This window comes from Protomyctophum parallelum, assembly GCF_964188405.1.
Source record: "Protomyctophum parallelum genome assembly, chromosome: 7".
Taxonomy (NCBI): Eukaryota; Metazoa; Chordata; class Actinopteri; order Myctophiformes; family Myctophidae; genus Protomyctophum; species Protomyctophum parallelum.
The window spans coordinates 14,114,247-14,135,483 of NC_139705.1; the positions used below are offsets into that span (position 1 = coordinate 14,114,247).

The 21,237-nt window shown below is 45.5% G+C and overlaps 2 protein-coding genes across 4 annotated transcripts in view; both read left to right on the forward strand.

The window, feature by feature from the left end:
• LOC310861749 (forkhead box protein J3-like) overlaps nucleotides 1-5,458 on the forward strand; it is an 82,099-nt gene extending 76,641 nt beyond the window's left edge. For both annotated transcript variants that reach the window (XM_083769355.1, XM_083769356.1), the window contains 2 exons: nucleotides 1,423-1,524; nucleotides 2,327-5,458. In XM_083769355.1, the coding sequence (XP_083625481.1) occupies nucleotides 1,423-1,524; nucleotides 2,327-2,445 (221 nt within the window). In that variant the 3' untranslated portion in view covers nucleotides 2,446-5,458. The remainder of the gene's footprint in view (nucleotides 1-1,422; nucleotides 1,525-2,326) is intronic.
• A 1,054-nt stretch (nucleotides 5,459-6,512) lies between these two features.
• Nucleotides 6,513-20,016, forward strand: pdpn (podoplanin). Of its 2 annotated transcripts, XM_083769036.1 has the most exons (5): nucleotides 6,513-7,057; nucleotides 16,005-16,493; nucleotides 16,823-16,931; nucleotides 18,006-18,048; nucleotides 19,303-20,016. In XM_083769036.1, exons 1-5 carry the CDS (start codon nucleotides 6,994-6,996, stop codon nucleotides 19,357-19,359), a joined length of 762 nt encoding a protein of 253 aa, XP_083625162.1. In that variant the 5' UTR covers nucleotides 6,513-6,993; the 3' UTR covers nucleotides 19,360-20,016. The 2 variants fall into 2 exon arrangements, with proteins under 2 accessions (XP_083625162.1, XP_083625163.1); XM_083769037.1 differs by lacking the exon at nucleotides 18,006-18,048 and having other exon boundaries at nucleotides 6,521-7,057.
• Nucleotides 20,017-21,237: the final 1,221 nt, after the last annotated feature.

Genomic DNA, 21,237 nt, shown 5'->3' on the forward strand with positions numbered 1-21,237 from the left:
ACATGACCAAAGCATTAGTGCTTTAGTCTAACAGCACTACTAATGGCAGACATGTGCAAAATAATGCATGTATTCCAAACTCTCAGTAGTGTTCAGAATAAAGTGTTTACTCATGAATATCCCGATTCAAACGGTATATCACCCCTCCAAATTGAAAGTTAATTTGGGTCAGACCGGAATGGAATATTCTAATCTATTCCAATTGAGGTGTTTACATGAGGATTTCTACTCTGAATGAGCAGTCCTTCAGAATAGTGGAATATATCTGTATTATATCCATGTAAATGCATTTTTCTGCTCTGTGTAGGAGGAGAAGGCCAGCCTGCTAGGGATACCTATGGGACAAGGCAGACCTGACTCCACTCGTCCCTGGAGTATTTAAGATGCCGCCAGCATCCGAAACGGTTGAGAAATGACAGAGTTACCGTGACGCTATTTCCGTGCTCGGACCCAGGGACCCAGGGACACAGCCAGGGACATACATAGCTGTCTATAGGAGTGGTTGCACCACTCAAAAAGTTTGAGAACCACTGTACACTAAATGGAACAGAGCCTTAATTATGCATAGAGCCCATTGCAGTTATAACAGACAACAAAGCTATCTGCCGTCCGCCGCACACCTGGTTTCTTCCCAGGCAGGTGCGTAGGCGAAAAGACAGTATAGATAATAGGAATAATCTGGACGGATAAGACCCGCACAGCGCACACTGCCACTTATGACTTTAGCCACTTGAACCCTACCGTCTCTATTCTGGGCATGTCTTTATAGGCGGACATTTTGCTAAAATAAACAGACATTTGGCAAACATTCTATGAAAATAGCAGATCTATCAGATGTTTTAAGCTAAATAAAGGTTTTCAACAAAGATAGTTTGTGTAGAGAGGGAAAAGTACAACTAGGATAGACCCTTGTGTCAACAAAGTAGGGTTTAGTTTTTCTTATTTTTTGTTTTGTTTTCTGAACTCAATTGCACCCAAAAACACCTGAACTTTTTACATTCAGTAGATTTTCTCTGGTCTGGGGTTTTCTGGCTCAAACAAGTACTCTGATTTTCCTGTGGACTGTGATGTAAGAGTCCACAAATCCCACATAACAATTTGTCAGCAGATGTCACTGTTGAGGCCTGTTTGCCTGAAATTGAATGCAAGAAATTCCTATGTGTGTATACACAATGGAAAATAAAGGAATCTGAATCTGTTTTCATTGCAGCTGAAAAGGCTTCAGAACACACAGAGAAAACCCTAGACCACAGACAATCCACTGAATGTTCAAAGTTCAGGTTGTGTGGATGTAACCTAAAAGAAAAAAAAATGAAAATGAATGTCATAAAACCTTTAAGATTCACAACGTTGTAGATCTGATCATAGTTGGCTCATGTATTGAGCTGCAGGGAACCAATCCAACAGCTTTCTCTCCCACAGGGAGCATGTACATGGACTCCAGACAGACCATGTCTTCTATGATGGGCCCTCCGGGTTACCCCCACATGCCTCCCATGAGCAACACTGGTCCTACCATGACAGGTGACTCCTCTGTCCCCTCCCCCACCACACTGTTCTATGTCCTGTTCTTTTTATTGTATTTCAAATTAGAAAAGATATAGCAAATATCCCAAACACGGAAAACAGACCTTCACCCTCTGTTAGTATAAAACCTTACATAACTACAGTATATACATTGGCACGTTGACACTCACATGATCAATCTGAGACCCTTGAGGTTCCAGAGTTTTGCCAATGAGCTTTACTGCAGGTGTTGTTGTTTTGTTTCTGATCGCTGATCCAGTGTGCACAGCTTCCAGTGTGCATTTCCAAATTCACAAAACTTAAAACCATGTCACCTCAGAGTTATGTGATGAGCTCCAACAAACAGCTAGTGCTGTTTGTTGTCAACTCCGAAGAGACAACACAGAAAGAAGGATGATAAGCAAATATTGTACTTTTTACTCCGAGTACTTACTCCAAGTATTTGAAAACTTACTGTACTAGTCATTTTATATATTTGAATTTTTATTACAAAACATACATTAACCACTTGTGGATGGTGGAAACGTGTGGTTGCCACTGCCACCACACAGCATCACTTCCAGCATCGGTTGTTGTGCTCTTGTGATTGGCCAAAGATCGGCATGAACTACGGCTATGGTACTATTGGAGATGAGTGAATATTACGAAGTCCGCGTCCGCGGAAAACATTTGGGGGTCCTTGACTTGAAAACGTTTGAGAAACACTGTGTTAACACACAGCCCCCCTCTCAATATTTGTTTTATGTAAATTCTCTCTCTCTCTCTCTCTCTCTCTCATATGTTGACTCTCCTCTCTCAGGTCATCCCAGCCAGCTGAGTCAGCAGCATCACATGCTTCCACCAGGTCACTTCCAGATGAGGCGGCTGCCCGCTGCAGATGACATACAAGATGACTTTGACTGGGACTCCATCGTCTAGAATATACCTTTATTATACAGAGGGAGGAGGAGCTGGAAGAGAGAGAGGCGTGAGAGAGGCAGAAGATGACAGGTGAGATGATAAACAACTGGCCAATCCACCCCCCAGAGAGACACGGAAGACAATCCAAGAGAAGAGAAACGGGGAGTATTTCTGTCGTTTGTTTTCTTTAGTGCTCTTTAATTTTTTTACACACGAAACGGATCATCGCAAGTCTAAAAGACAATCATGAACAAAGCCGGGCTAAAAAGGATAACAGGGTGAGACAAGCCCTGATGTACACTACAGCTTTCGGAATTGTCTTGTCTCGATTTCCCCCCGCCACCCCCTCCCCCGAGACTGTGCCGAGTCTGCCAACAGGCTCACAAGTTGCCAAAGTGTTGTCAAGACGTCTGCGAAGGTCTTTTCTGTTGATTTATACTTGGTCGGGCGCCGGGGGCACGCAGTGATCGCAACAATGATCCACAAGCCCAAGTGAGCTTGCAGATCGTCTATATCCAGTCCACAGCACAACCCGTGCAGTTCCAGTCCACAACACAACCCTGTGCAGCTTAGTATAAATCAGGCGTTATTCGTGAGCTGAGAGTCATGTGTTTCCAGCCAGAACGTCAGCACTGAAAACACATACACTTTAAAATCAGAGTGTTGTACATTCTCAGAGCTACAAATGGATTAATTTACGCTAGTTTCTGCAAACCAGACTTAATAGGAATTGAAATTGTACCCTTGCCACACGCACACACGCAAACACACACGAGTGCTCACACATATCAGCAGTGCAGTATTAGCAAATACAGCTATGCACTTTCCTTCTTTTATTGATAATTTTATTTAATTTTATCAGTGATATTTGGCATCTACATGGATGTTAGTTTTATTGATATCAGTCGTGGGGAGGATTTTCTTTTTCATTAGACAGGAATAAAGACCCTATGACAGCAGAGGAACGCCACCTTGTGGAGGACGATGCAACTGCATCATGTTTAGAAAAGAGCTTAATGTCTTTCAAACAAACACTGGGTTTTGGAAGCAGCGCTTGCTTGCCAAAAACAGTGCTACACTTCATTATGTTTTCTTTCTTTTAGTAATTTCATGGTCATCTGGCTTAATTGATTGTACTGCGAACACATCTGCCAGTGTTAGAGGCTTTTTGTCTTGAAAGCCATCGGGGCCCATTAAGAACTTCTGTGGTGGTGAGAGAGAACAACAAAATGCAAAGTACGCCCCATCCGCGCTCTCTGTCAAAGTTTATTATTTACTAATGTTTCGAGGTTTCCAGAGTTGGTACGTTGATGTGGTTATTTGTGTGCGTGCGTGTTTGAAGGAACAGCCCTGCCAGTATCCATGGTGCCATATTCTCAGGGTCTTGCTTTCATCTGCCATATCCGAACAACTACTGTTCTGTGCAACAGTGAAGCTGAAGATGCTGTCCAGTACCTGTTCGCTGGTCTCAGTGAAGCCTAATCTTTACTTTGTCCCACGACATCGTCACTCACCGAAAAATCTGTTTATTCGAGTATAAATTAGGTTCGACTGTAGTTTAATGATTGTGCCACAAACGAAAGACTCCCAAGTGGCACCACAATAAGCTAAATGATCAATTATACTGTGGAAATGTTCTTTATTCAGTAGCTCATGTGACAGACATTTGATGAGTGGATTAGACACGGCTAGACGTGGTCTTTGTTGAGGATTATAATTGTATTATCATTAACAGGTTTAATTGAGTTTTTTCTGGGGTTGGATAGTGGTGCAGTGCCATGCACAATTGGAATGAAAATGAGTTCCAGGCCAGGTACAGAAGGTTGGTCATGATTTAAAAATGCCTCGTGTAGGATAGGGGAGGCAAAGCAGTCTTTGCACAATACCGAGTTTGGTAGCATCTAGCAGAGAAACGAGAGTGAAATGTTTTTCAAATGATGTTTTCAAAAAAACAAAATGAAAATTACAAAAAATCTTCCAGTGAGAGATTAAAAATAAAAATGTCAAAAGCTTTTTTTTGTTTTTTTGTTACTGTGCTCCTTTAGTTTGTCTGTGTGTACAAGTGTGTATAGTCTTACATGATTTCCTTCAGCATACAGTTCCACCATTGGAGAAAAAGAAAAAAAAAACCCTGAATGAAGCAAATGGGTAACTGGGTATAATGACAATGAAATATGGGACCTGAAAGTGCTCTTTGGCTTGAAAAAAGAGATCACATTTCATTGAAGAGAAAAAAGCAGCAGTTCATTGCTATTGCCATTCAATGCTGTATATGGGTGACCAGCATATCTATATCTTGTATGTTTGTTTGTTTGTTGGTTGTCGTCCTTGTAAATAACAGTATGTACTCCTCCCTTTGACCTTGAAAAACAAAGACTGATTTAAAAAAGAAAAGGAAAAAAAACTAAACTAAAAAGAGCAAAGGAAGAGAAAGTATTTTGTTATCCGTCCCTTAAAAGACGCAATCTGTACATAACTTGCGTATATTGTAAATAGGTGATTTAAAAGAAAATGCATTGGCTTTTTGTGTGTCATGAATATTCTGTGTTCGGCGGTTAAAATATGTTTCAGTGTTTATTAAAAATGTCATTGACCATTTTTACTGCACTCGCTGCACATTTGTTGTCCTTATTCTGTTGCATGTCGGCACGCTTCTACGAACTGCCTCGTGATGATGCAGCTGTGGCAGAGGTTGCTGCCTCCCGTACATGCTACTGTACGCTATGACTCAGCCTTGTCTTTTATTGCTGCCATCTCCTATAGCGATTAAATCTGAGCTTTATGTTCGAACCTGTCAGAGAGCCAAGACTAACATGTAACGGTTTTATGTAGTCCTCAGCTGTGCATTAAACCACAGAGAATCTTTTCACTCTGGGGATGAAAAATATATATACTGTATTTCACTATTGCTAAAGTGCATTTAACTGCGCCAGCTGACAGCTGACAGCAGCTGTAGCAACTGCATCCGTTCCTAGATTACCGACACACTCCGAACCACAGAGCCCAAAAACAACTTCCTGATCCTAGGCTATGATTATGTAAGAAACAATTCCTGGACAACAAATTTGGGGAAAGAGCCAAGAGAGAGAGAGATTGAGAGAGAGAGACTCTGTTCTCTCCCTCATTGCTGGTTGTCCAACAGGTGTCAGGCTAGTGCCAGGCAACGGCTTGTTTGCTTTTCCTCAGATGTAAACTCTGCCGACCACCATGCTTGCCTGTGTGAAAGTCACACAATGTTCTAACTGTATTTATGGCTCCTTTTCATTGGGGTAGCCCGTTCAAAAGCCCCTCTGGTGGATGCCCGTCCACCGCATTATGTACTCCAGTGTCTCGTCTTTACAGCCATCCCGAGATGAGCGAGTTAACGGAGCCCTGAAGTGGCACTGGATTGAAGTGGCGACCACTCCTTTCATTCATACTTATTCCCATGATAGAATCCGCCGCTGTTTGCGTTCGTTATTAGACTTAGAGATGAGATTGATTCAAAGGAAGCAGCCTCAATGCCCAAGCACTCGTTGAGTAACATCTGTTGGAACCGAAATGAAGTGCAGTTGTATTGCGTCACTTTGGCAGCTCTTAATGTGTGTGATTTATTGTATTGTCAGACGACTCCAAACATTGTTTACGCTTCCTTTCTCCATTCATTTACTAGGCCGTATAAGTTTATTGTTTTAAGACGCTAATTCGTGTAAGGTATCCATGTTTTGAGGTAACTGCCTTGTCTGGATAAATATATTGGCGGTCTATTTATTTATATGACCGTGTGTGTGTGTGTGTGTGTGTGTGTGTGTGTGTGTGTGTGTGTGTGTGTGTGTGGTGGCGGCGGCGGCGCCGGGTGTTGGGGTGCAACTGATATTGCAGGGCTTGCAAAAAGGGAGGGCTGGTCGTGCACCGAGCGAGCGTGTCTCACACGGGACTGGCCCGTTCAAGGCACAGGAGGCTGGACCAGCGCAGACGCTGAGACCACCTTATACCACTGCTGCCCAGCCCACCCTCATACCCCCCCACCTGACCCCCACCCCTTCTCCATTCCCAGCTCTCTCTCTCTCTCTCTCTCTCTCTCTCTCTCTCTCTCTCTCTCTCTCCCACTGTGTGCCAGTCCCTCTCTCTCACCATTTCCTCAAAACGTCCAGAGAGCTCCTCTCTTCTCCTGTCCCGTCGACATCCTTCTCTCAGTCCTCTTTTCCCTCTCTCTCTCTCTCCTCCTCTCCAGGACCGAGCGCCTCTGGCCCCAGCCTCTCTATCCCTTTGTTCATTTTCCACAACTAAAGCCACGAGGACCTCCAGCTTTCCCTCTTTCTCTCTCTTTCTCTCATTTACAACTTCTTCTCTCTGACGAGTCGTTCAATTTTTTGTGATTTTTTTGACCTTCTTGATCTTCACGCCCTTATACCCTCTGGAGAGGCCTGCTGTGTGTGTGCGCGCGTGTGTGTGTCTGTGTGTGTCTGTGTGTGTGGCGCGCGTGTGAGGGCTCTCCAGTGTCTTGCTCTTTGCCCCCTGAACGAGGCTTTCGGCCGTACATCGTAAGCAGATCGAGGAGAGAGGTCTTAAGTTGTCATCGACAAGATGAAAGTTCAGCTCCTGCTCCTGGTGGCCCTGGTTGGCTCGTTCTGTGCTTTCACACATGCAAGTAAGTCCTGGCTTCCTTGTCCCTTAGTTAGCACACTGTGTCCCCTCAGTCTGTCTGCCTATGTCTCTCTCCCTCTCTTTCTCTCTCAGTCTCTCTCTCTCTTTCCCTCCGTCTTTCCATCTGTCCAGTCTGCTCTCAGAACCAGACGCACGCTTTCCCACACCACACCTCTCCTCTAACTCACTCTTTGTCTGGCTCACACACCCTCTTGAGTAAATGGAAACCTTTTCGGCGGGGGTGTTTAAAAAAATAAGATTGTCTGTCTTATATAGGGAAATGTGTTACATTCTTGTTTTTGTTTGTTTTATTTCTCTTAGAAGGGTATTTAATGCACTTTTAAGCTCCCGTGAATGTGATAACTGCCTCTTTCCTTGAAAACGTCTGGCAGTCAGTCTGTACCCATATGTTCCACTTAGCGGTGAATGAGTTTTTTGGCTCGGCCCGGCCCGCGGATGGAAAAGCGACACATTGGCTGAGGGTGTTAATTCAATAAAGAGGGGGCGTCTCGGGGTGGATAGTCTGTGTCGATTCTAACAGTTAGCCAGCCCCCGCCCCCCCCTTCCTCCTCTCACCCCCGTCCCCCCTCTCTCCCCCTTTCTTTCTCTTTCTCACTGTCCCCCGTACCCCTGAGGAGGAGAGAGAGAAAAAAAAGGTTTGATTCAGACCCACGGCTGAATGTGATGTGATGTGATGTAATGTGTTGGAGGCTCTGCCGCCTCGTGCAGCATTTCAACATGGATTCTTGGCACTGGTCGGGACGGAGGAAGGAATATCCTCTTTGGAAAGCTCCCAAAACAGTGGTGCCCTTACACTGGAGAGAGAGGGGGGAAGGAGGTGGGCTAAAACTGAAATTTACACCCGTACATGTTTATTCCACACCCTACTCCCTCTCAATTCACCACCACGCCCCCTCTCTGTCTGTCTGTCTGTCTGTTAGGCTGTCTGTCGGTCTTTTCTGTATTCCTTTACATTTCTCGGCTCTTTTGTCTCTCTCTCTCTCTCTCTCTCTCTCTCTCTCTCTCTCTCTCTCTCTCTCTCTCTCTCTCTTGGTGTCTTTCTTTGTTTCTTGTTTCTTTCTCTCTTACTTGCTGGTTTATAGTGTTGCCCCAGAGGAAGCAGAGGGGGGGGTGGGGGGCGCTAGCATTGAGTACATACAGCACACTGCAGTGTACAGCAGCAGTGTAGCATAGCAGAGCACAGGGCAGGGCTGGGCTGGTTAAATTGCGTGTGTGTATTAATAGAGGGACAGGCTCTATATTTAAGAGGGTCATATGGACGGGACACCACCCTCCCTCTCTCATGTTGTTAGAGTTATAGACGCCCCTCTGCATGTACCCATCTTTGGCGGGGTATCAAGCTTTACCACCTCATAACAAGCCCCACAACCACCCACACGCACGCACACACACACACACACACACACACACACGTACATTACATGCACAGACCGTGATGGGAAAAGTACTCACATGTTTTACATAAGTGAAAGTATGTCCCTTTTCAAGTTTTCAAATGTATACAAATCTTTTCAAAATGGCAGTTCAACAAGCTCACAATCGTGACACATTGTGAGCTTGTAGATCGGCTATTTTCAAAACATACGGATGAAGTGGTTGTCTATACATCTTCAAAGTAACGAGTAACTAAAGTCTTCAAATAAATGTAGTGGAGGAGTAAAAGTACAATATTTGTTTCCGAGATGTAGTGGAGTAGAAGTAAAAGTACTGGAAATTGGAAATACTCAAGTAAAGACCTCAAAAGTCTACTTAAGTATACAGTACTTAAGTAAATGTACTTAGTTACTTTCCACCACTGCCCCACAGACAACCGTGCGCTTGTAGTTCGGCTATTTCCGGAACCCAACACCGCCACGCGACTAAGTATAAATCGGTCATATCTCTGACCCCTAAACGTAACCTTTAAATGCCCAAATCTGAACCCCAATCCCAACCTTATGAACCTTCCCATTCTCTGGACAATGGTTCTCACAATGTCTACTTCTCAAATTCTACTGTACTATAAGACAAGTACACACACACACACACACACACACACACACACACCAGCCCACCACCATCCATCTCTCTACCTTCTATCTCCAACCTGTCATGCACAGTCAGTGTACAGAGGAACAGTACAGTCCCAGGGAACATGGAGGATGAAGAGAGAGAGAAGGGGGGGGGGGGGGTGTGCTGATAGAGGCTGCCTCTATTTTTAAGCAGCAACCTTTACTGGCCAGAGATGAGACCCCCACCCCACCCCCTTTCCTTTCCAAAGAGGACTGCTCATAAAGTGCAAGGACTAAAACCTTTCCAGAATCTGTTTAAAAGCTTTGTTTTACTTTTCGATACTTTTCGCTACTTTCGACTGTCTTTTTTAAAATAATTGCTTTAAAAAGTACAGCGGAGATAACATAAGTGAAGGTTGACTTTTATAAAGCGTTCGGTCTCTCTTTACCCTCTCTGCCCACTTAACTCTCTCAGTCCCTGCATGCATCCTTTGAACCCCCAACCCCAGCAACTCGCGGGCCAGCCCCTGTGCCTTGTAATGAGTTCTGTCTGCCCTCCCCCCCCCCCCCCCCCCCACGACCCCCTCCCAGGCACATCTGTCCGCCGAGAAGGAGAGGTCAATGCCCTCTGTCCGTACCCACTTGTAAAAATGACTCAGATGTTGCGCTCACGCTCCAAATATGAGCCACATGCCGTCGAACACTTTACAATACCCCGTTGCTCGGGGAGGGGCCGTGAGGTATATGTGAGCGCACTTCTCACGTCACCCACAAAAAGGTCTCATTTTAGAAAGACTGCTAAAAAGAAGTAAACATGAAGAAAAAACGCTCAGTCATACCTCTGAAAAATTTCCGTGAGGAGGAGAAAGAACATCTGTTTACAGGGAGGAGGCGGAGGCCATTTTAGCTGGGAGTGAGCTATGTATACGTGCAAGCGTGCGTGTGTGCGTGCGTGCGTTAATTCGTTCGCGTGAGCGCCCCCGGAGCCCAGTTGAAACTGTAGAGAGCTGTAGTAGTATAGTCATTTTATATTCCTTTATTTGGAGGCAGAAACCTGGCGAGAGTCTAGTTCGCTCTCCATTAAACAAGAGTGTCACTTCAACAGCATGGACTTCTGAAGGAACGTATCCAGGCACTGGTCTGGTTCCCCTGAGCGTCCCCCCCATCCCCTCCACATAGAGGTCTGGTCCCTCTGAGCGTCCCCCCCGTCACCTCCACAGAGATGGGTGTGTATGTGCATCTCCGTCCTCTGTCAGTCCCAACACGAATGTCTCACATCTCTAGCACCTACGCACGTCACAGGGTGAGACATGGTGCGAGGAGAAGCAGAGGGGGGATAGAAACGAAAGCAGACTTATAGTGAGGCTTACACAACCACGAAGGTGTTTTATGACGTGGGAGTCTGACTTGTCGTAGCCACGGTCCTCGAGATTGGAAAGTATTTACGTTGGGAGTGAGCCTCTCGACATGTTTCTCTGTAATGCACGGGTTCTGTATTGTATTGTATTGTATTGTCGAGAATATTTGGCTGTGTTTGATAGTTTGATAGCTAAACAATAAGGCCAGCATCAGCATCGCAAGGATCAAAGTCATCTATTCAGTTGTTTGAGATTCATTCCACATCTTGGCTCTTCCGTTTGGTTCAAATTCAGAAGTCAAGTGTAGAAATCAAGAGCAGCCCCCCCCCCCCAACCCCCATTCGCTATTCAAAGTCCACTGGATCTATTGTTTGATACGGGCACAGTGCCAACTCCAGCCCCCAGTGATAGAGACCAGATGGAGAATGCTTAATGTCCCTCGTATCTCCGTTACGCTAGGAGACTGGGGTATGTATGTATGTGTGTGTGTGTGTGTGGCTGGCTGCTGTGGACCGGCCTTTGTGTGCTGCTGTCCGTGATAAGGGGCAGCTGAGAATATTCCACTAAGGCCTATCTCTTGACTTCTCCTACGCAAACTCCCAAGTGTTGTTCGGTCGGTGTGCGAGCGAGGTGAGGCGCGCCCCAAAGTCTCCATAAGCAAGCAGACTCCTACGGCCATGCGAGTGGGGGAGGTCAGGCCGGGCTGTGCCGGGCCGTGCCGTGCCGTACCGTGCCATAGTGCGCTGAGATGGGCGTCTATCTCTCACTCGGATGTTTCCCTCCCTCTGCACAGGGAAAACATTCTTGGGCTCCAAGGGTGGACGCGCTAACACGCACGCAGACACGCACACAGTCACACACACACACACACACACACACACACACACACACACACACGGATGGTATGTGCAGATGGACCCTCTCCTGTCCACACTAGACATCTCGGTGAATAAATAGCACTCACACACAGTTCTGTGTGTGTGCGACGTGTGTACTGTATGTGTGCACGTGATACTCACATTAGTGCCATGTGTGCACAGTGTTAGTTTTTACACTCTCAAAGTAGTTTTGCTGTGTAGCCCCACGCACACACACACACACACACACACACACACACACACATCCACAACACAGTGTATAGAAACTCAACATAAACACCCACGCAAGACACACACACAGGCATGCATGTCTGGTATACACATGCACACACACACACACACACACACACACACACACACACACACACACACACACACACACACACACATACATGGGGTGCCTCAGTGGCAGCTGATTGTGCAGGTGATGGATGTGTCTTGCTACTCCCTGCTCCTCTGTCTCACATTGTATATCTCTCTTACACACTCCCTCTCTCTGTCTCTCTCTCTCCCTCTCTCTCTCTCTCTCTCTCTGCTTATCTCTCTTCCTTTCCCTGCCTCTCTCCACCGTGATAGCAGGAGCCTCCACCTCTCTGATTTATACACTTTATAGTTTCACGTTGGTGTTGCATGCCGTAAATAGCAGATATACAAGCTTAGCTGCACAACGCAGACAAATCCGTGGCACGTTGTTGTGAGCTTGTAGATCTGTACTGTAGATCAGATACAGTAAGTATAGCTGAGGCTTGCGTCAGGCTTCGCTGTCATTTGCCGTGCTCTCTCTCGCTCTCTTTTCACTTCTCCCACTCTTTTTCACTCGCCCTTTTGTCTGCCTGCAATGTCTTTTACAGTTCCTGCCGCCCCCCCGTCCCCCCATAAGGAGCCTGTTTAAGGGGAGTTTTGGAGCCAGTGTCGTGCTGGGTCACAATCGGTGTCATCTTTTACGTTATGTCTTAAAAAAATGTCATTTGGTTTAAAAGTTACAACCAGCTTTCCTTATTTTATTCAGCTTGTTGGTTTTATGCAGTATTAAATTGTTCTATATTGTTTCGAAAGCAGCTCTGTCAAGAAAGGTTGCCTCTCAAATGCAGTTTCCCCAATGTTCCAATGAGAATGTTTTCATCTCCAATGTATTTATCTTTTCATCTTCAATGTATTTATCTTTACATCTTCTCTCGACTTCTTATTTCATCTGGTTCTTTTGCCCCTCTCTCTGTGCCTTATAATTATTCCTACTGGTCGCAGTCAGTATTATGTGATCTTGACAGACGTATATAAAGCCCAGCGGGAGTGCCACTGAGCCAAACGGTTGATCTACGAGCATAAAATCACGTGTTCTCCGCCCCCCTCCACCTCCCCACCCCTCTCACAGGCGCACACACCCACATGCTAACCCCACGTGGTGTACATGTGCGCATACTAACTCGCGTACATTGTGTACGTTTTTGACCACTCGCATGCGGGCCGGGCGCGCACGCACGCATACTGTACGCATACACACACACACACACACACACATCTGCCGTGTGAGTGGAGAATAGCATGAGACAGTAAATCAGAGACAGAACAGGGCCTGTATTCTGGGAGAACAAGGAGACAGAATATAAGTCAGATAGCGGAAGGGACGAGGGGGAAGCCATCCGGCTCTCTGTTGCTTAGGCTTTAGAAACATGCTGTTCCTTCACAGCTCCCCTCCTAGTCCAACCTCCCTCACTCTCTCTCTCTCTCTCTCTCAGTGGTGGGAAAAATACTCGCATATTATACTTAAAGTAAAGTAAAAGTATCAATACTGCAATGTACTGTAGGAATACTCTGTTATAAGTAAAAGTCTGGCATTCAATATGTACTTCAGTAAAAGTAAACCTACGGTCACAAAAGAAAAAGAGTATTGGCTTCAAAATGTACTTAAGGCACCAAAAGTTAAGTAACTAGTAACTAATTGGTTTTAAAATAACTGTAGTGGAGTAAAAGTACAATATTTGCATCTGAGATGTAGTCGAGTAGAAAATTGGAATTACTCAAGTAAAGTACAAATGCCTCAAAATTGTACTACAGTACTTAAGTAAATGCACTTAATTACTTTCCACCACTGCTCACTCTCCCATTCTCTCTAACCCCGCTGCCTGACTCTCCTTTTCACTTCAGTGATCTGCCTTCACGTCATGGACGTTGACAACTATTATGGTTAAAGATCATCAATTATAATCAGTTAAAATCTGTCAGAATAGAATAATATATGATTCCCACTCCCCCGTGTGTGTGCGCACGTGCGTGCGTGTATGCATGTGTCACTGCTTGGACAGTGGAGACTGCATGTCTATGTGTAAGTAATTAGTGTTTGGGAATAGAAACAAAAACAAGCTTTAAAAAAAAATACAGCGTCCCCCCTCTCTCTCTCTCCCAGAGGGATGCAGCTTTCTCCAGGCTTCAACACTAGGCAAGCAACAGGCCGATCCCTAGGGAGTGGCAGGGTCACAGACGAGAACTATAAGAGAGAGGAGACACAGATTATTAAAGGAAGGAGTGGATAGAGTAGAAAGTGGGGACACGCAAAAAAGATGAAAGAGAGAGAGAGAGAGAGAGAGAGAATGGTAGAGAAAAGAAAAAGAGAGAGCGAGAGGGAGGCAGAGACAGTGGGCAGCGATCCTGTTTCTTACTCATGGCTGCAGCTGTATTAGCTTGGGCCGCCCAGCACAGTGGGAAGGAAATACTACTTAGAGCTAATTGTGGGTGCTGCAGACATAATACAGCAATTGTTAGCGGAGGCCTGCATGCACAAAGCTGGGGGAGGGGGGGGAGGGTGCGGGTGGCGGACATGAATACACACATAGCAGCAAGGCCATTCTCACTGAGGCTGGGAGCGCTTTATCGCTGCACGCAGACATTCCAGACAAACAAGGCCGGGGTCCGAGAGAGCCTTCAAAAAGCCCCCTTCACTGCTCTTTGCTGCGGGGAGGCAGAACAAATGTTTTGTTATATTTACCACCGCCTGTTGCTAATGAACAGGCCAGCTTGCAACAGCAGCACTGGTTGTCGGACAGGCCAAGACATTCAGAGTTATTTTTACGCTCGTGAAGTATTCTCTTATTGCAAGTATTCCCGAACAATTGGGACAAATTTGGGATGGAGGGAGCATGATGTCACATGCTAAGTTTAGAAGACCACTCATTTCTGGTGCCGGCAGTGGGAGAGGTTCTAAGGAGGCAGCGAACTCGAAGGCCAGAGGGCTTTTTTTTCGGGGAGAAAAGAAGAGATTTCAGGCCAACATCTTGCCAGTGGAAAGTTAACCGTAGGCCATAATTTTGGTGCCACACTGAAATCTACCTCCTTAATTTCGGAGGAGCGCTGTCCAGGGTAAGCTTTTATGGCTTGGAGGATGTTGAATGTTGGGAGATAGGGCTTGGTTATTGGAAGGGAAATAATTAGGTTTAACTCAGGCCCTTCGCAGACCAAGACTTGATGAAAGACACAGGGATAAATACATGTCCTCATACTGTTGAACCAAGTGACAGACTACATTTTCCCTGCTAGCAAGCAGTCTCTTAAGCTAACAACCCTGTGTTTAAACGTAGCCAAGATTCATAACCTTACGTTATTACCGGTAATTAAGACAAAAAGTAAACGCTCAACTGTAGTTGCCTTGCATACCAGCTTTGAAAGGTCATGAGTGACATTCTTCAAGGTGTTTTTTCTAGAAAGCGTCAACAAACTCCCCTGAGAGGAGGATCTCCTTACTTCCTTAGATTGTTAAAGAAATGGCCGATTGGTTGGTTGGGTGGTTGGGCTTCTCACACAATCAGCCCGGCCCATCAACCTTCTAATCTACCCACACAAGGCCACATACTTTAACACGTTCTCTTCCTCTTTCTTAAATCATGTCTGCCATGCATGCCTTCCTGCGCGCACTCCCATCGTCCAGTGAGTAACCGCCATGGCAGCAGGGCCTCTACAGGAAATGAGGCAGAGGATGTGGCATGTGAGCGGACGTCCACGGAGCCTTAGCGGCATGCAGGATGGAGGAGCAGGCTGGGTGGTGTGGGGTTCGGGCGGGGGAGAGTGCCGCCCACTCTCCCCCGCCCGAGAGTGGGCGGGGGAGAGTGGGCAGGGGAGAGTGGGCGGTTGAACGGAGGATGCGTGTACGTTTATTCAGTCATGGGGCGTAGTAGCAGCAGCCGTGCCGTCACTTCTGCCACGGAGCCATGATGAAGGGAGGAAGAGAGGAGGAGCAGGAGGAGGAGAGGATAGATGAGGGAGAGAGCAGGGAGGAGAGGGAGAGAAGCATGATGCCATGTAGTAATGCGAATAATTACCTGGTAGTTTTTTTTATCTGACTTCAAGTCTATCTATCTTCCCTATACTGTATATGTTCCTGTCTGTGTATCAATATGAGGGTATGCGCATGTAATCATCAATCATCGTCTTACCAGGAACGCCTATGCTGACTGGCAAAACAAATCTTCCTGGCCTGGACATCCCATACATACTGAAAAGTCCTATCTGATTGCATTAAACGACGTTAAACTCAATTTGCCACTCACTTTGCAACTCAATTTGCCACTCACTTTGCACATACCCTCTATTATCCATATATCATACATCTATATACACTAAGTGGTCTATTTGCTCTTCTATCCATCTACCCATCCATCATGCACCTGTCAATTGACCTCCAGTATCTCCTGTCCTATTTACCTCCTCCACAGGCCCCACAGAGCTCCCTGAGGAACTGGGAGGAGTGGCCACAGATGCCGCTGAGGTGGTCGACGCGGCCCCCGCTGAAGTCACGGAGGCCATGATAGTGGACGAGGAGGCTGTCGTCACCGCCGCGCCTGAACCCGAAGCCGAAGCCGAGCCAGCCGCCGCGGAGGAATTGGTGACGGAGGCGCCGGTGGTGGAGGAGCCCGTGGCCACCGAGGCTGCCGAGGCCGAGGCCGTACCGGAGGACGTTGCCGTGGAGACGGAGGCGCCGGTCGTGGCTACCGAGGCACCGGCAGCGCCCGCCGAGGCCGAGCCCGAGCCTGTCGCCGAGGAGCCCGCCGCCGAGGAGCCCGAGGCTCCCGCCGACCCCGCTGTGGACGCCGAGGTGGTGGAGGAGGAAGCCGTGGAGCCCGAGGGCGAGCCCGAGGTGGTGGCCGGCCCCGAAGTGCCTTTGGAGACAGATGAGGCAGTGGTGGTCGAGGAGGGCACAGAGGGTGAGAGATGGTGTGGGTCGTTGTTGGCCGGGCATTGACAAGTTGAATTGGGGTTTCATTATGCTGGAGATGTTTGTTATTTTATCTATTCATTCAAATAATGCAAACTACATTCCACTACATTTATTTGAACCCCTAGCATCTCTATTCTGGGATGACCATTCAGCAAAAATAGCTAATCTACAGTGACAAGAAAATACACTGTGATTCTGATTTGTAATTGTAACTGCTTGGAATGACTTTTACGGGTGCATTTTTGCTCAGGCATCAAGTAGTTGATTTTCATGATTAAAAACAGCTCGAAACCGAGTTTCCTTTGTGTTCCACAGAGGCTGCCAGTTCCGGTCAGGTAGTGGGGATTGTCATCGGTGCATTGGTGGCAGTAGTTATTGTCATTGCTGTGGTGGTCGCCTTGGTGAGGAGGATGGGCAAATACTCGTAAGTAAATCACCTATTTCTCACAGACACTCGCACGCATATACACAGCTACAGTACACAAACATGTCATGAGCAAGGACCACACCATCAGTCAACATGTGTTTAACGCATTTATTGAAAAAAAAACAAAGAAAGAAAAGAAAGAAAAATAGCAGACCTACAAGCTCACAACAAGCGCGTTGTGAGCTTGTAGGTCTGCTATTTTTGCATCTGACACCATTGTGAGACAAAGCATACATTTGTCTTCAGGAGACCATTTATGGGAGAATGGAAGTGACGTGATTGAGGTGTGGTTCCTGTTCCTGAAATTCTGCTAATTATTACCTCCAAATGTGGAAATGTAAAATTGTTCATTATACTACTTACTGCACTTGTTTATGGTCAATATGACGAAGTGAAAAATGTAATTGAAATGCACTGAGTTATTGACTACATCCGTCTTTGCATGTAAGCATGCTTAAGTAGAAGCACCCAGCACAGAGATGATAGCCTTATTATCTCTGCTCTTACCGGTCCATTTTTACACTATCTGAGTTGAATTAACATTCAGTGATTACTACTGATTGCCTCTTGATATGGAGTGAACACATGCGTGGACATTCATGCTTTATTTATACTTTGTTGCAGGCCATCGTCTCATGCCGGATATATAGCCGCCGGTTTACAAGCACACCGTGTTGCCTCCCGAGGCATTGCAAGCTTGTAGATGGCCCATTTTCGGCATGAGACTGCGACAAACTATGAATCAGGCTTTAGTTTAGAAATCTCTAGGACGGAATACCTGAAATAACAGCAACAGTGACGTAATGGGTGCTGAAGAGAATGCTGTTCACTGTGATAAGATGAACTCTCTCACCCAGCTCAAACTGCGAACGGATTTTTTTATTTTAGACCATACTTGGTCTCCATGTAGGGCTGAATGCATTGCACTGACGACCTTCCCTCATGGGAGTAAAGGAACATGCCAACTGTATTTCCATGTACCACACACCCACCCCCCCTGAGAATGCTGTAATACTGTCTACATGGATGCTAGCATGTGATGCTAACGGAGAAACGTTTTCTATGTCACAGGTCTCCCCCTGCCAAGAACAAAAAGCCTTCGAGAAGCCTTTCTGTAATTTTGACTTTTTCATTGTTTTCCCCGGCTAATCCTTTTAACCCCTCAACTACAGTGGTCCAGTGTCACAGACATAATAGCGTAACACAACCCGCCTGTCGCAAAAGAAAATAAAAAACAGACAAATAAGCAAAAAACAAACAAACATGTCAATCTGGTAGGTTGCTGCTTCTTTGACTGACACACAACCCCATGGCCTGATGATGAAATGTCATTGTCCATTCAGTCTGACAAGTGTTTCTATTTTGCCTACAAATGTAGCTTCAATTCAGTAAGCTGCCTTGTATGCATCAATACAATGCCTTACATCATCAGCTTACCTATACTTTTGATTTGGTGTAGAGGGAAATACAAGAAGATCTAGTCTAGAGCCCTGGGTGACTCCGGTCAACTAAGTATATAGGGTGTAGAATAGATAGTGTCTTTGACAGTGTCATCGGCCACAGGGAATTAATGTTGGTTCAAAGCAGAGCAGCAACACACTGAAGCTCTGTCATCTTAAAATATTTCGTTTTTTGTTTATCGCCTAGAACTAATTCTAAGAGTGTCTCTACTGTTGTTGTTGGTCTTATTTTGCAAAGGTTTATCAAAGAACATACCGCCTACAGCTGTGAGCTGACTTAAGCTACGCTCAAAATGGGTAATCATATGTGTTCAGTAAACCAGAATTAAAAAAAGAGTTGTCTCCCTTAATAAAACCTTATTAAACACAATAGCCTTTATCCAAGCCTAATGGCAATGCCTACTGTTTGGCTGTTCTACATGTTTGACCTTTTAATCCCAAAATTACAAACTACATTTTTGGATCTCCCCCCCTTTTTCTTTTTTTCCCCCTTTTTTTTTTAGATGAGTAGCACATAATGACACGACATTAACCACATGAACCCTAGCGTTGCTATTCTGGCGCGAACATTTCGGTAAAGATTGCAGATCTACAAGCCCACAACGCGCTGCATTGCAAATTTGCAATGTGTTTTTGTGAGCTTGTAGGTCTTCTATTAGACAAAGATATTTGGTGTAGATGGAAAAGGGACAGGGCCTAGTATAGACCCCTGGGGGATTCCTGTCAATACATACTGTATGGGTTTATGTGGCTAATAAAACAGCTCCTTGAAGTTAACTTTGATTATATACAAACAGATAACACTAGAATCTATTTTATTCCCTTTTTCCCCCTCAACCATCAACGGACATTCAGACTGCACCTGTTATTGAATTGCTGTTCTCTTTTCTCCTAACTCTATTCCACAGCCCTTGAGGAAGAAGGCCCCGAAAAAGGAAGAGCGCTCCAAGTTCTGGAAATTCTGAACTACTGAACTGTGATGTCATTTCCTGTCGTTAAACAAGCATGCCTACCAGCACTAGTCTAATCTAACCAGGATTCTGGACTGTTGCCAAAAAGAGGGGGTGGGAGGTTTGTGTGTGTGTATGCGTTCGTGTGTGTGTGTGTGTGTGTGTGTGTGTGTGTGTGTGTGTGTGTGTGTGTGTGTGTGTGTGTGTGTGTGTGTGTGTGTGTGTGTGTGTGTGTGTGTGTGTGTGTGTGTGTGTGTGTGTGTGTGTGTGTGTGTGTGTGTGTGTGTGTGTGTGTGTGTGTGTGTGTGTGTGTGTGTGTGTGTGTGTGTGTGTGTGTGTGTGTGTGTGTGTGTGAAAGGTAGAGAAGAAGTGGCTACCTCCAGTCCCCCCAACCCCCTCTCAGAAACCCCTGGAGTCACTGATATAAAGGGACTCTGTCACCCCCCCTCCTTCCCCCTCTCGGCCTTATACCCGACAGCCAACAAACCCATGGACAGAACAAATCAAGATGGCCACAGGATGCCTCGAAGAAATTCACAGCCTTTCTTATCCATTAAAAAAGTATGTAAGGGATTATCTGACTTGTGCTAGAAAAAAAACATACTCAAGGTTTTTCCTTTTTTTGCAGTGACTCAGATTTGCATTTGAGTCAGTGAAAAGGACCTGAACAAACACATTTGAGTCAGTGAAAAGGACCTGAACAAACACATTTGAGTCAGTGAAAAGGACCTGAACAAACCATTTGAGTCAGTGAAAAGGACCTGAACAAAAAAAAGTACGAATTTGAAGGAAATGAAAACAAAATAAAACGAGATGGAGGCGGGACAGGAAGCGGGCGAGAATGTTATGAATTCCATAGGATGTATATACCATACAAAGGGACTATGCATAGTCTACAGTTAACGACTTTCTCACATGTTTGCGGTTGCATTATTCTAAGCATTTTAACACACCGTACGTACAGTACAAACAGCCTTTTGGTGTGGCTATTGTTGTCATGGCCAACAAAGGGCCATACGTTTAAAAACACCCCCGGCAAGTAAGTCCCTCTGCAGAAGAAAGGAAAATTGACAAGTTGGCCAACTGTATGAAGCACTGTGTGCAGAGGTTGTCCCAACATAGCACTCATGTGCTTTGAGGGCTAGCGAGGGGCTTGAAGCTAAAAGAAAAAAGAAAAAGAAAAGGCACCCTCATTTGCGAGAGTAACGTGACATTCTGCCTGCTTTAACACTGCCATATAAAAACCTAATACATATCTGTGACATTTAGCAGAAGGGTTTGTGCCACTGTCTCTGGTATTCCCTGGGTAGTTAGGTGGATTTTGACATTTTGAAGTGCATTAATGTGAATTGACTGTACCTTTTTTATATTATATATAATACGTATAATTAACTGCCACCCATTCCAAAAAAGAACAGCTTTCGACAATATTTGGTTTTCTCTCTCTCCCAAACATGTTCCATAAGTACATTTATCCACAGGTAGCGGTTTTTGTCTGGCATAGTGCTAGCATTGTCTTTACGATGTAATATTCATAGTACTTCTGTTAATAGTTAGGGTAGTGTTCCAAAACAACTAACCGCACACAGTCTCGAACATTGAGCTCACCCCAGAACGCATGCACACAGGAAGACATTTCATGTTGCACTTGGTTTAGAGTGCACAGTATTAGGCAGCAATGCCCATTATGTTTCTGTTGTTGTTTTCATAATTGTATACATGGTCATTAACGGGTGTACAAATAATTCAGTCTTTGCTTCGCTCCGCTTGCTTTATGAACTCAGTTTTAATATGTGCACTGAATGAGTGATGTAATGTTTAATGAATAGGCTTTAGACACTGCAAATGTTTGCGACGATGTCTGTTTTTGGTTTCCTCCCCTCTCCCCTGCTT